This window comes from Phacochoerus africanus, chromosome 2, assembly GCF_016906955.1.
Source record: "Phacochoerus africanus isolate WHEZ1 chromosome 2, ROS_Pafr_v1, whole genome shotgun sequence".
Taxonomy (NCBI): Eukaryota; Metazoa; Chordata; class Mammalia; order Artiodactyla; family Suidae; genus Phacochoerus; species Phacochoerus africanus.
Window position 1 is genome coordinate 143,441,022 of NC_062545.1, and position 14,619 is coordinate 143,455,640.

Here is a 14,619-nt window from a genome sequence, read left to right on the forward strand (position 1 = left end):
GACATAGGGCTGACCACCTCCTGAGCCCCTGACCCTCAGTGAGAGGGTACTTGTCAGTACTGATTGTAAATATTTTCCAGGGAGGGTTTTTTTGAGAAAGGGTGGGCAACTTTGTGCAAAAGTGACAGCTATGGGGTGGGGGTGAGGTTTCCCTCTTTGAAAATGGCCATGCCTCCAGCAGTATCAGTTGTACCCTTCCCAAGGTGAGCGCACTTTTTTTTTCCTTTGGTGAGCTGCCGAAAGCCGTGAGAGTAAACCTTTGTCCAACTCCAGCCACAACCCACCAGCCACCCTTCAGCCCAAGGGTCCCTTTGCAGGTGGCTACAGTGAGCCCTGAGCCCATCTCTCAGTCTCCGCACTTCCCAGGTTGTAGCCAAGACCATAGTTTGGTGACTTCTGACCTTGTATGTGGCCTGGCTCATTATTTGCAAATAGGCAGGTGTTCTGGCCAATGGACTGAAATGTGTTATTGCATGTCAGGGTCACATACCACCTGGGTCCGGAACTGCCTCTTTTCCACCCTTTTTCAAGCATAGCAATAATTCATTTTCAGACCACATCAGTCTCTTGGCCTACTTTTCCTTTACAGGGAAAGGAACAAACTTTTGGTGTTTCACATTTTGGCAATGAGAATATTGCCAAGTTGTCCTCCTTGGGCCACAGATGAGGTGTACTTTCAAAACCTGACCTCCCAGAGGCTTCCCGGGCCCTGGAGTCAGCCAGATTTGGCCCTCAAGGTGCCCTTTTCTGGGGTGACTTTGGACAGGTCAGTCTGTCCACCAGAGAGTGAGAATGTAGTGTTAGGACTGAGTGAGAATTTGCTGGGGGGAAGAGTGTAAACACCCTGCACAGTGCCTGCTCCATGGTGGGCTGTACCCATCGTCCTGTTGCTGATTAGGGCTATGCTGATGTGTCAGTGATGATGGAGGTTTGGTCTTAGCCTCCAGCTCATGTTGGCTGAAAGCCTTGTCCCAAGGCCATTAAGCTTTTGTGAACCTTGTGCAGACAGCCCACATCTGGAAAACATTTCCCATTTTTCAAACGACTGAACTTGCCCTTCGCTGGGCAGGAAATTCAGCTTGCCCTGGAGTCATGAACAGGTCTGGAGTGGGAGGAAGAAGGGCCAGAGGTGTTTGGAAAGGTGACCTTCAATCTTAACGTGTGTGCCGTGTTCAGGTGTGTGCCACTGAAGGTTGTTGCCCCACAAGAGGAAATAAAAATGCAGTGACTATGAGCACACATTTGGGACAGTTTTCCCAGATGTGTTCACTTGGCCGTGGGATGGAGAGGCGTTGGAGTGAAGGTGTGGCCCCTGGACTCCTGCCCATGGCTGCCTGCGGCTCCCAGCCCCCACCACCGCTGGCTTGACCTTCCCTCCCTTGTCCCCACTGTCCCTGCTCACTTTTATCACTGTCTCCTTCTAGCCAGCTCTTTTTCTGGTAATTACAGCAACAGTGCCTACAGTGGTGGTCCTGTCACCTCCATGCATGAGCCCTTTTCTACCTTGGTCTTGAAAGCACCTCCCACCAGCCCCACCAGTGCCTTGGACTCAGAATTGCTCACAACTGGATTCTGTTCCTTCCCACAGAGGCCCCACTCCTGGGTGAGTTGAGTGGTACCCACATTCCAGCCACCAGGGTTGGAGAACTGAACACCCCATGCCTGTTCTCCTTCATCATGATGTCCAGTGACCTCAGTGGTACAAAGTCCCATGCTTGGTCTTTCTTCCATTTCTGTTTCTGAGTCTCATGATACCTTTAGCTCTGCCTCTGCCTTAGCTTTGGTTTGGGCACTGCCTGTCTAGCCTCTCCCTAAATTCCACTCTTTAGTATAAATAGTCCCCTTGGGGTAGGGTAGGGTATGGGTTAGGCTAAGATTGTTTTCATCCTTTAAGAGCTAAATTCAGATACCCCCTCTTCCAGGAGGCACTCCCTGATTGCCTAATGAGAATAAGTATTCTTTCTCTGAGCCTTGACTGGTACTTAAAACATAAGTGAGGGGATTGTACTTTCATCTTTATGCCTTGTTTTCAAATGGATTTGCTCAAACCTTAAAAACCCTCCATCACGGAGTTCCCTCTGTGGCACAGAGGTTAAGGATCTGGCATTTTCTCTGAGGCGGTGCAAATTTGATCCCTAGCCCAGGATCTTCCATTTGTCTTGGGCGCGGCCAAAAATGAAAAAAAAAAAAAAAAAGGCCTCCATCTCTTCTTTATTTTCCTCACTCTTTCCTACCCATGCAAACCCCAGACATGCTCCTTTGTTGACTGGTCTTGCTAGAGGAGAGGCAAGTTTAAGAGAGGAAGAAATCAGGTGAGGTGAGTGAAAAGTGCCTTCTTTATTCCTATGCCACCGTCGCCAGCACCTGAGCATGGTGTGGGTGTGGTGAATGGTAGGAGGGCAATGGGCGGGGTGTTTCCTCTTTGCAGTTGTGAAAATAATATGCAATTGAATTAAAGCCAGCATTTTTGGAACAAAGGAAAGTATATGGTAAAATATGGCCACGTAAAGTTGTTAGATAATGTAATGGTAAGAAAATCAAATATGTATTCAAGTTATAAGCACTTCAGACTTCTCATTCATTTCCTAAATTACCAAGAAATGGAAGAGGCAAGTGTCTCCAACGGTAAGATGCCCTGGGAAGCTGGCTTCATGCGTGTGTCATGGGTGTTTCATGGACACGCTTAGAAGTGTGAGCAGCCTGTCACCTTGTCACTAAACTGGAATGGTCATATCACATTACAGGGGAGAAGTCACCTGCTGTGGGTGGAATGGAAAATGGGCATGTGTCTTCTTCCTTTTCCTCCTTTCTCCAGCTAGGAGGACTCTCATAAAGGGACATACTCATGTGAATCTGCAGACCAGGTTGGAGACAGGGATTGTGATGGGCCAATTATTGTTGTGATTGTCATTGTACAGGGAGCAGCAGTGGGTCACCAGGGATAGTAACTGGTTTATCAAGTTTGGAATCTGTTGTCACCTTAAAAAAATAAAGATGTTCTTTTGCTATTAGGGGAAATGGTAACCCTATTACCGAGATGCAAATCCATTTGAAAACAAGACTTTAAAGATGAAAGTACAATTCCCTCAATTCCTGCAAGTGCCCATTTAAAAAAAAAAAATTATGTAGGTTTGTTTGGTTTTATGACACAGATCCTACCTTCGCCACATTGTGTTACTGAATCCAAACCCGCACTGCTCACCCACGACAGGCCAATAAATCGAGAGATGGTTATTGGGACAAGGAATAGTGATTTTTTTTGGAAAGCCAGCAGACCAAGAAGGCGGTGTATTTGTGACCCGAAGAACTACTTTGCCTGAGTTAGAAGTCAGGCTTCTTTTATACTAAAAGGGGAGGGAGTAAAAGCGGACATTTCCTGGTTCCCATCAGCCTCAGGAGAAGATGTGTTACTCATGGATACTAGTTGGATTTGTTACTGCTGAGCTACAAAGGGAACTCCATCCCCACGTTTTAACAGGTTCTTGATACCCTAGGATGGGCTTCCATTTTGTGGGGAAAGAGAAGGGTGTTTGGCTTTAAACCAGACTTGCTTTGCATTCCTTTCCCATGAAGTAGTCCTTGCTCAGGTTGGCAGATTATAATGCATAAAGAGTTTTCAGTTTGCTGCGCCCTGCAGAGGACCAGACTACCTCCAGCTTCTGCTGTGGGCAGAAGACAGGAATGGTGTGTATTTGCTTTCTCTTGCCTTGTGACAAGTTTCCAAAGACTCAGCAGCTGGAGACACCTCAGAGGTGTGCTGTCACCATTTCTGGGAGCAAGAGTGTGCTGACGGACTGGCTGGGTGCTCTGGCCTGGGTCTTGCCAGCTGTGGTCCAGTGTTTTCCAGCTGAGGTCTTGTCCCAGGCTTGTTCAGGTAGTTGGTGGAATGGAGCTCTGGTGGTGGTAGGCCTGACCCCTGCTTTTACTGGCTGGTGGCCAGGGCCACTCTCAGTCCCCTGGCCCTGATCGTGGGGCCCATTCCATCAGGCCCACCTGCTGGTTCCCCTAGGTACTCAGCTCGTAGTTCACTGATTGGTCACCTTCAAGTCCACTGCGGGAGTGACTTCTCCCACATGCACAGCCCCCACCTTACTGGGGCCAGGCCAGGGCGTGCACACCAGGCCTGGGGATCTAGGGGCCATCTCAGAATCCTGCCACCACGTGGTAGGGGGTAGCACCTATGCTTAGAAGAAATGTCACAGGGGCCAGCTAAACAGTGCCACTTACTAAAAGTGCTGTCAATAAATGCAGAGAATTGATGATTGGGATGATTTTAAACCTGGTATCTCAGGAGGATCCCCTGGCCCCTGGAGAAAGCCAAGCACCTGCCTGGTTGAGGTAAGAATTTGGAGGTTTCTCTGTGTACACCCTGGAGACTTTTCCCTTGGAGGGGAAGGGTCTTGTATCCTGTAAATGGCATCCACTGTGACCCGAGGAAACAGAAAACAGTATGAAATCATTTACCTGCTGCTGGAAGTCTGTAAAGGAGAGTTATTAGGAGGCTGGTGTTACAGTGCAGTGTTTGTTTCTGTCTTCTCTGTGAAGCTTTTCCTGTGCACAGACCTGGGGGCATGTGGGACACATGCTGTGGAAGTCTCCTGGTACAATGCCCTCTGTCACTTTGTCCTCTGCTGCTCCCCCTTTCCTGTCCTTGTCTTTGTAGCCTGGGAGCCACCTCTTCCAGCAGGAGTCATGGCAATGAAGTGACCAGGTGCTAGTCTGGGGGGGCTGCCATGACAGCACCACAGATGGGGTGGCCTAAATAGCAGTTGTTTGTTGTCTTACAGTCTGGAGGCTGGACATTCAAGATCAAGGCCTCGATGGGACTGGCGTCTCTGCCGACGGCTGTCTTCTCCCTGTGTCCTCGTGCGGTCTTCCTCTGTGCACATACCTTCCTGGTGTCCCTCCCCTCTTCTCTCTTTCTTTTTTTTTTTTTTTCTTTAATTTTTATGGCTGCACCTGTGGCGTTTGGAAGTTCCCAAGCCAGGGGTTGAGTCGGAGCTGTATCTGAGGCCTACGCCACAGCCACAGCAACAGCAACGCCGGATCTGAGCTACATCTGCAACCTATGCCATGGCTTGTGGCAATGCTGGATCCTTAACTCACTGAGTAAGATGGGGAATTAAACCCACATCCTTAGGGAGATAGAGTTGGGTCCTTAACCTACTGAGCCACAACAGGAACTCCTCCTTCTTGTTATAAGGACTCTGGTCACATTGGATCAGGGTCACACCCTATGATCTCATTTTGACTCAGTCACCCCTTTAAAGACCTTCTGTCCAAATACTGTTGCTGGGAAAAAATAAATATTATACCTTCCCCATGAAAAGGAGGGATACTCATATATATATGTGTGTGTGAATATATATATATATATATAAAAATATAAAAAATATGTATGTTATCCATAATGTATCTGTATATATGTATATACATACATACACTTGTAATATGTAATATGGTATATTTTTCAAACTGTTATATAATGCATATAATGTATGTATTATCATATGAATATAATATATAATTATATTATATATTAATATATAATAACACTACATTATTTTATTGTATATACGTATAATAAAAATATATGGGTAACGCAGATGGGGGTTGCAGGATCAATGTAGGGTCCAGACTCAGTGCCGGGAGCTCCAGCAGGAATAGTTGAGAGGACTATGGGGCTTCAATGAGGAATCTTTGTCTGTTGAGGTGATGAAGGAATTCTGTGATGCTGTTCTGCCATGAGCGATGCCAACTCTGGGTTTTTAAGGGTCTTGCCATTTTAGGGTCCGTGGGAGCTGCAGGGCCTTTTTCCTTGCAGGGGTCCTGGGGCAACTCTGCTGCCATTCCCTTTGTTTTCCGTGGCTGAGGCCAGTCTTCCCGCCAGGATGTCACCTCCTCATCCATCGCTCCATGTTTCCAGGGGGGAGTGGAGTGGACTCTTGTGCCGTCATCAAAATTACAATTTTTAAAACATGCTCTAAAAAACAAACAAATAAAAAAAGGAGCTCCTGTCATGGCTCAGCGCCGACAAACCCAACTAGTATCCACGCCGACACAGGTTCAATCCCTGGACCTGCTCAATGGGCTAAGGATCCGGCGTTGCAGTGAGCTGTGGTCCAGGTTGCAGGTGCAGCTCGGATCCTGAGTTGCTGTGGCTATGGTGTGTAGGTTGGCAGCTGTGGCTCCAGTTCGACTCCTAGCCTGGGAACTTCCATGTGCCGTAAGCATGGCCTAAAAAGACAAAAAAAAAAGTAAAATAAAAACATGCACTGCTGCGTTGGGCAAGCTAATGTTTTAAGACTTCAAGGCAGATGGAAACTGGCTTAATTTTTGATGAGTTTTATGCATGGAATATAGCTAAGATAAACTGAATCCAGACAGCATTGCGCCCCATCCTCCACTCCACCGTCACTGCCCTCTGCCTGTGACCTGGGCCTGTGCAGGACCACCAGTCACCTGGAGCCGTCCAGCTGGCTCTCAGCATGCACTGTCCCCCTCTGACTGCAAACTGACAGAGTTTCAGGAACTTTCTTCTGGGAAGAACGGGCCCTTTCAAATTCCTTTGTACTTCTGTGGGAGGCCAGCGAAGGGCCCTGATAAGGAAGAAAGAGTAAGTGAGAGAAAGTCAAGGTTTGACTTTTAGAAAAGGAAATAGGAACATGGTTAAGTCCTGTTTGATCTGTCACTCATCAAGGCTCTCATCTGTCCATTGGAAAGAGGTCAGACTGTGACAGTGAGCCAGCTGTGCCCTTGGGCTGGGGCAGGGAGACAAGTCACAGATGGAGAAGGATAGTGAGAACCTGGAGAGCAGTGGGAAGAATTCCCTTGTGCTCAGTGGGGGCTTGATTCTGTAGCCCCCAGGGGACACTTAGTGCCTTGGTCTTGCCTTGAATTTATTTTTGAGTACAAAGTTGTATCTAATTTATCTTTGTTGGTCCTATAGTGACCAGATTATGGTGGATCTTGAATGAAAGGAATGAAAGAAAATAGAGGCCACCTTTCTCTTCAGTATCTGGGGCAGTATCTGGGGCAGTGATGGAGCCCCTGGAAGTTTGCCATAAAATAGGGGAATAAAACAAAGGTCTGACATTTTCAGTACTTGTCACCCAAGCTCAGGACTTGGATCCACCTTGAGTCCACCTTGAGTCCTAAATTCTCTGCCTAGATTCTCTCTCTGGGAGCTCAGGTGAGGCAGGTCGTTTTGTGAGGCAGGGACCAGTGACAAGGTCGTGGTGAAAGTGAAATGTGTTTTAGGACTTTTTATTTTCATCAAGAGTGTGGTCCAGAGGATTTTTTGATGCACTTTCATCATATAACATGTTGAGATAAAGATAAAGTCTTGTTCCTTTTTTTTTTTTTTTTAATTTGTGCTTAAGGAAGGCATGTGGAAGTTCTCTGGCCAGGGAGTGAACCTGAGGCCTAGAAGTGGCAACACCGGATCCCTAACTTGCTGCACCACCAAGGAACTCTGAAAAATGCCTTTCATAGGATTAATTAGCCCATTTTTCCAGAGTTTAAAAAAAATCAAAAGCAGAAATCTACAAATAACAGTTTCTTTCTCCTGTCTATTAATAAATAGTAAGTAACAGGTGTTGAAAGCTGACCATGGTGGGCACTGTTCTGAGTGGTTGCCTACTCGATCTTGAGTGATGAGGAGAGGATGCAGTTGCTGTGAGCTTCGTTCTGCTGATGGCACAGAGGTTCTACTATCTGTCTGTATGGATTTGTCTATTGTAGGAACCTCAGAGAAGTAGAATCAGGCAGTCTTTGTCCTTTTGTAACTGGCTTATTCCATGTGGCATAATGTCTTCAGAGTTCATCCACATTGTAGCCTGCATCAGAACTTCCTTCCTTTGTGTGGCTGAATAATATTCCACTCTATGGGTATACGACATTTCGTTTATCTGTTCAGCTATTTGTGGGCGTTTGGGTTGTTTCCACTGTTGGACTACTGTGAGTAATGCTGCTGTGAATATGGATGTGCAGATATATCTATTCAAGTCCCTGATTTTAATTCTGTGGGGCATCTACCTAGGAGTGGAAAGTTTAGCCATTTTAAAGTGGACAGTGCCGCAGCATTTAGTGCAGTCAGTGTTCTGAAACTATCACCACTACCGAGTTCCAGAACATTTAAATCACCCCAGTGGAAACGTCTACCCTATAAACAATTTCTTTCTCTCCATCTCCCTCCCCTCAGGCCCTGGAAACCACTAATCCACCTTCTACCTCCATTGATTTGCTTTTTCTAGATATTTCATGTAATTAGAGTGGTATTATATGTGGTTTTCAGAAGTCTTCTTTTCTTTTTTAATTTATTTTTTGTTACTAAGGTATAGTTGATTTACACTGTTAGGCCGATTTCTGCTACACAGCAAAGTGACTCAGTCATACATATATATATACATTCCTTTTCTTATATTATCTTCCATCATGGAGGAATCTTTTTAAAAACACTTCTGATTATGGAAGTTTTCAACATATCAGAAAATGGCACCAAGTATTCCATGAGTTCCCAGATTTGGCCCTGATGGACCCCCTCCAATCCTGTTAATGGCCATCTCTTTACCAGGGAAGAGAAGCAGTACGTGAACCGATTCTGGAAAGAAATCCGCGTGGGAGACTTTGTGCGTCTTCGCTGCAATGAGATCATCCCTGCAGACATCCTGCTGCTCTCCTCCAGTGACCCTGACGGGCTGTGCCACATCGAGACGGCCAACCTGGATGGGGAGACCAACCTGAAACGGCGCCAGGTGGTCCGAGGCTTCTCCGAGCTTGTAAGTGATCTGGCACATCCAGGGTCCCAGGCACAGCATCCACTGGTCTTCCCGGGCTGGCCCTCTGGGCCTTAGGACACCTGCATCCCCTCTATCAGGCCAGGATGATTTTCCTAGTGGACGGGTGTGGGACTGAGGGTCTGAGAGGACCCCAGCCGCCCTGAGCTCATAACCGGGCTTGAGGCTGGGGTGGAACAGAACCCAGGTTTTGTGACTGATTTTCACTGAACACTTCTTAGATTTGGGGTCCCTTTCGAGTCACAAGGGATACCTAGGCCCTGCTGGCTTTCAGCATTTGCCCAACTGTTCGCTAGCTGGCAACAACAGCAAAAGTAATGACCTGACCCCAGCTTAGGCTCAGGAATTTTTCTCCATGAGAGTGTTCTGAGTTCAGTGACATTTCTATGACTGAATTCTTCTGGCTCAGAGGTGCTGGGCCTGTAGGAGTGAGAAGTCAGAAAGGGAGCAGGGCTTGACCACCTGTCCCCACCCATAGCCTTGTGGCTGGAAAATTCAGACCCCATCGGGGGTTTCCAACCTCTGTCTCACTTCAGGTCTGCAGAGGCTGCAGGGGTGACAACTCTCAGGGACAGAAAGGACCTTGAGTGCCCAGGGGTCAGGAGGCATCTGGCAGGGCAGAGAGGCAACCCACACCTTGTTCTCCTGACACTGAGCTGCCCATGTCAGTCAGGCTGGGAGCCTTGCCCTATAAGGTGCCCAAGGAAGTGAGGGCCAGCATTTCAGGAAGGAAGCCATGTCCTCTATCACCTAATGGGTGTCATTCAATGTCAAATGCTGGGGATTTTCACCATCTGTCTTGGTGCCCTCTCTACCAGTTCCTCCAGGAGAACCAGGCCTTGGAGTCAGGACTGGGAGGGGTGGGTTCTGGAACTGTTGGCTTGTTTTAGAGCTTGGGCTCTCCCTGGGGCATTGCTGGCATTTGGGGTGGGGTGTTCCTTGGGCAGTATTATTTTTGGGCACCCCTGCCCCCCACTATGAGTGTCCATGCCATTTACCCTTGGTCACCATGACAGCCAAAGGTGCCTCTATGCATGTGCTAAGGGCCAGATGACATCCCACATCCTGGGGCTCCCACCTGGCCTTGGCGGCAGGACATTCTGAGCCTGGCTGTCACCCACCTCCTGCAAACTGCCTAGTCCTCTTTCCCAGCGTCTGGATTCTCCTGCCCTCACTTCCTCCCACCCCTGTGATTTCTCCATTTTAATCTCCTTTTGTGCCAAGAATGCTGTGTCAAATCTGTCTTAGAATGAGGAAAAGCATACAGTAAACAACAGAAATGGTATTTTTTTTTGCCACACCCATGGCATGCAGAAGTTCCCAGGCCAGGAATGGAACCTGCACCATAGCAGTGACAACAACAGATTCTTAACCCTCTGGGCCACCAGGAAACTCCCCTAAATAGTAATTTTTTTAAAGGGGTGCTCTCTTTTACCAGATCAGGAGAGTTGGAGACAGTGCTTGTTAGGGACTCTCAAGGCCCAGGATCCGGTTCCGGCTTCTGCACTGACCGTGCTCCAAGTTTTTGTAATAAATGTGGGCCCACCTTCCAATGCCCCTACCTCTCCAGGCCCTGTGTGCATGTGCTCTGAGGTTGTCTCACCCAGGCTTCTTTCCCTAGCCTCCCCCAGCCCCCAGAACCCAGAATTCCCAAGCCCTCTCCAGGGTACAGCCAGGCATGGCAACAAGCCCTAAGGTCAGCAGGGATAGACTTAAAAGGACACAGTGACTGCACGGACTCCATTTCCATCCTGGAGGGGCAGCCAGTATACACAGAGGGTGCCTATAACATAAAGGAAAGCACAGAAGCATCTGATGGATGAATGATCAGGCAGTGTGGAAGGTCTGGCTAATTTGGGACCGGATTTCAGAGGGACCTGTTTGGGTGGCTGGTGGGGAAAGCCATGAAGGTGCATCTCCTTGATTAGCTCTTGAGAACAACTTCCTTATTTCCTGTCTTCTGATTTATTTTTTCAAGAATTGAACCCAGTAAAATCAAAAAGCCTCTTCCTCCCACTTTTTCCCCAAACAAAATCTGGAACACTAGATAGCTGAATGGTTCTTTGCATAAATACCCGCTATTTGTAAGACTGATGTAGAAAATTCCCGGATGGCTGCAGATAGACACATCCTATGTCCCCCTCCTTAGGGCCCAGGGAATGTCTGAGGACGTCAGTGCAGCTGAGGTGTAACGTAGTCAAGATGTTCAAAATTAAGAACCAAAACAATTTTGATTAAAAACAAATTTCTTGGAGTTCTTCCTGTGGAGAACTGGGTTAAGAATCCCACTGCAGTGATTCTGGTCATTGTAGAGGTGCAGGTTTGATCCCTGGCCTGGTGCGGTAGTTTAAAGCATCCATTGTAGCCAGATATAGGTTGCAGCTGCAGCACGAATTCAATCCCTGGCCCAGGAACTTCTGTATGTCACAGGTAAAATAAATAAATAAAAAGAAGTTTCTTAATCAGCACCAAAATACATGCACATTCAATATGCATATAATATTCAACATGCATACACATTCTTGTCCCTAATATTGGTATATTTCTTCACCGTCTGTTTTTTTTTTTCCCTTCTTTCCCTAAGGTCCAAAGGCATTTTTCTGGTACCTGAATTCATGCATTATTCATACATTATTATTCTGAAATATATGAACTACCCTAGGCACAATGGAGATAGGAAATCTCTGGCTTTTAAAAGCCTGACAATTGGAAAACTAAAGTTCTGAATGCAGCATTACAAAGCCAAGAACATTTCAGTCCTGTGTGCTGAAGTGGGTTTTTCATGGACGGAGTCTGCTGGCCTCTCAGGCAGGTGAAGAGCAGGTTCCTATCCAGTATACAGACCATGGTGCCATGTTGATGAGTGGGCAGTTGGAAGTGACAACCCTTAGGAAAACTTAAATTGGAGGTGATTCACAAAACTTGGTGAGGAGGAGTTCCCATTGTGGCTCAGTGGGTTAAGGACCCAACATAGTGTCCATGAGGATACAGGTTAGATCTATGGCCTCGCTCAGTGGGTTAAGGATCCAGAGTTGCCACAACCTGTGGCATAGGTTGCAGATGTGTCTTGGATCTGGCATTTCTGTGGCTGTGGTATAGGCCTGAGCTGCAGCTTCAATTTGCCCCCTAGCCTGGGAAGTTCCATAAGCTGCAGATGTGGCTGTATCTTTTCTAAAAAGAAAAAGAAGAAACTTAGGTGAAGAATAAGAGGGGACCTTGACATTAATGTAGGGGATGGGTAGATCTGTCAGGGTCCATTGTGGAGGCAGAAATCACACCTGGTTCATTCAGGGAAAGTTTGATGTAAAGAGCTCCTCTTGGGGGATACATAATAAGCAGTGACTCCCCAGAAAGCAGATGAGCTGATAGAAGGAATATCAGGGCCCAGGATCTGAGATAGTGCCCAGGGACGAGGCCACCAGGCCTGGGTCTTGTTCTCATGGCCAAGGGTATGGCTGTCCCTCTGCCAACAGAAGTCAGCTCTCACAGGTTCAGAGGAGCCATCCACTGGAAGGTGCTGGGCCAGGAGCTAGGGTGGCTCCAGCCACCACAGTGGAAGACCAGGGGTGGCTCTCCTGGACAGCAACTCCTTGGAGTCCAGGCCTTATGCATGCGGGGGTTCAGGAGGGGGCCAAAGAACAGCAATCCTGGCTGAGGTCTGAGGCTGAGCCTCAGGGTCCTGGTTTCCCTGAGCTGAGAGCTGGAGAGAGCTTGTGTGGGCCAAGACCTAGAGAACAAATCCACTGGCCCCTCTAGCATCCTCGGTTGCTGTAGCAAGAAGGAGGCTCCTCTTCCCAGCCTCTCCAATTTCCAAAGTCATTTATGAAGGGCTTGTTTGCTTGGAGGAAGGATGCTAAGAAAGAGGAAGGTGGTGCACATGCTGTGGGGGTCTGGTCACTTAAGGCACGGGGACAATACCTAGAGGTCCCAGGCCCCCTCACCAGCAGACACCCAGACTGGGGCAACGAGAAGAATCCCATTAGGGAGCTGTGTTTGGAAAGTGGCCTTCTGGGGTTGGAGGGGTGGGGAATAGGGAGACTCCCAGAAAACAGGCTTAAATATATTCTATAGGCTAGGGTGGGAGGGTTTGGGTGTCAGGTATGTGTTTGAGGGAAGGACACGAGTCAGAAGGTGTCTCAGAGGTGGAAATAGGATTGTATTTAATGAAGAGCATTGGATAAATTGCACAGAATTGAGGGGCTAGAAGCACTGCTGGGGTGGGGTCTGCCAGACCCCTGAGTCCAAGGACAAGGCCCCCAGACACCTTCAACCACCCAGCCATCTTGCCTCTGGAGAAGGAAACATAGACATTGGGACTTCAAAATAAACATTTAATTAAAAGTTGGGGTCAAATTGGCTATCCTGGAAATAAGTGGAACCTCAGAGCTGAACATGAGCTGTCACAAAAAAGCAATTCATATTTGTTCCGGCTTCCTGGGGGCCAGGCCTTATCATGTTTCTCTCATTCATAGTGGTGCAGACATTTTTGAATCATATTTTTAAATACAAATTGTGAGGTAAATGATGATCATACACTTTTGTAGATGAGAAACAGAAAGAAAAGTCAAGAGATTCTATCAAAGCCCCACTCCTCTGCCCCTTAAATCAGAGTAGGGTCTGGCAGCTCCTGGGTTGGCAAGATGAGGTTCTCCAGTGCCCCATCTTGCCTGTCACACTGGGCATCTGTGTTGCTTCACCCCACATGTTCATTCAGACGTATGGCCCTGCCTGTGATGCTGCATGCATTCAGCCTCTGTACGGGGAGAAGTTTATAGTTCGTCTGCAACATTTGCTCAGTCATTTCTGCAGAATTGGAGTTCCATGGCCAATAATTTTATATAAAATCTTTCTTTTTCAGACTCACTTTTTTTTTTCATTGTTTTAACAAATATTGATTGAGCACCTACCGTGCTTCAAATGCCATTCCAGGCACCCACCAAAACAGGCAAACATCTTTCCGCTTGTGGCAGTGTGCAGCGTGGAAATAGGTAAATCAGGCAGAGTTGGGGAGAGATTCTTGCTGAGGAGAAAGCAGAAGCAGGACCCTGATGTGTCAGGTGGTTTGAGAGTTTCAGAGGGGGTGGGGCAGGCAGGGAGCCCAGCCCTGAAGCTGTGCAGGCCATGGAGCCATCCAGGAGGTGACTTACGTGTGGGTTAATTTCCTGGGGAAAGAAACACTTCTCCAAATTTTCTCTTGGATGGACCTGTGGGATTGTTGCCCACACCCGGCTACACCCACGGGGCCATCTGCTTCCCGCAGTTTGGAGCAGTGATTGTAAGGCCTGCAGGAAGAGCTGAAACCACAAGCCTGCCAAAGCCAGCACTTCCCAGGCATGTGTGGGTGTGAGCCCACGTGTGTGCACGTGTGCTCAGCATGTGCTCCTGGTGATATTAGTGTGGATGTTTACAAGGCTGGAAAAAGTCTAATCAGCACTCCTTAAGAGATGCACATGTCCAGGCCAGCATGGATCCTAAGGCAGTGACATGGCTTTACCTCCACTTTGCACATACATTTTACTAAATTCCCTGCAGCTGGGTGCGAGGCTCTCTCAGGCAGTGACAAAGCTCAGTCCTCCCCCAAGTTACTTGGCAGAATTCAAGGAACTTGGAGGAATGCCTTTAAAATTCCAAATATGTAGGAAACAAAACTAATATTTTTTGTTCCTGCCTACACTGTGCTCCCTAAGTTATCTCTCCCACAGGAAAACTAGTGGTTTGTAAGATGGTTCATGCACCAAAGTTTCTTTTTCCTCAAGCTTTTTGAGTAGTCTTTAAATTAGCTGCGTTCTCTGCTGTGGGATTGAAGAAGGAAACCATCTGT

The 14,619-nt window shown here is 47.6% G+C and overlaps 1 protein-coding gene across 2 annotated transcripts in view; it reads left to right on the forward strand.

Moving 5' to 3' along the window:
- The window catches only part of ATP10A (ATPase phospholipid transporting 10A (putative)), a 174,468-nt gene that overhangs the window by 68,619 nt on the left and 91,230 nt on the right, over nt 1–14,619 (forward strand). For both annotated transcript variants that reach the window (XM_047766857.1, XM_047766856.1), the window contains exon 2: nt 8,576–8,780. In XM_047766857.1, coding sequence (XP_047622813.1) covers nt 8,576–8,780 — 205 coding nt within the window. The remainder of the gene's footprint in view (nt 1–8,575; nt 8,781–14,619) is intronic.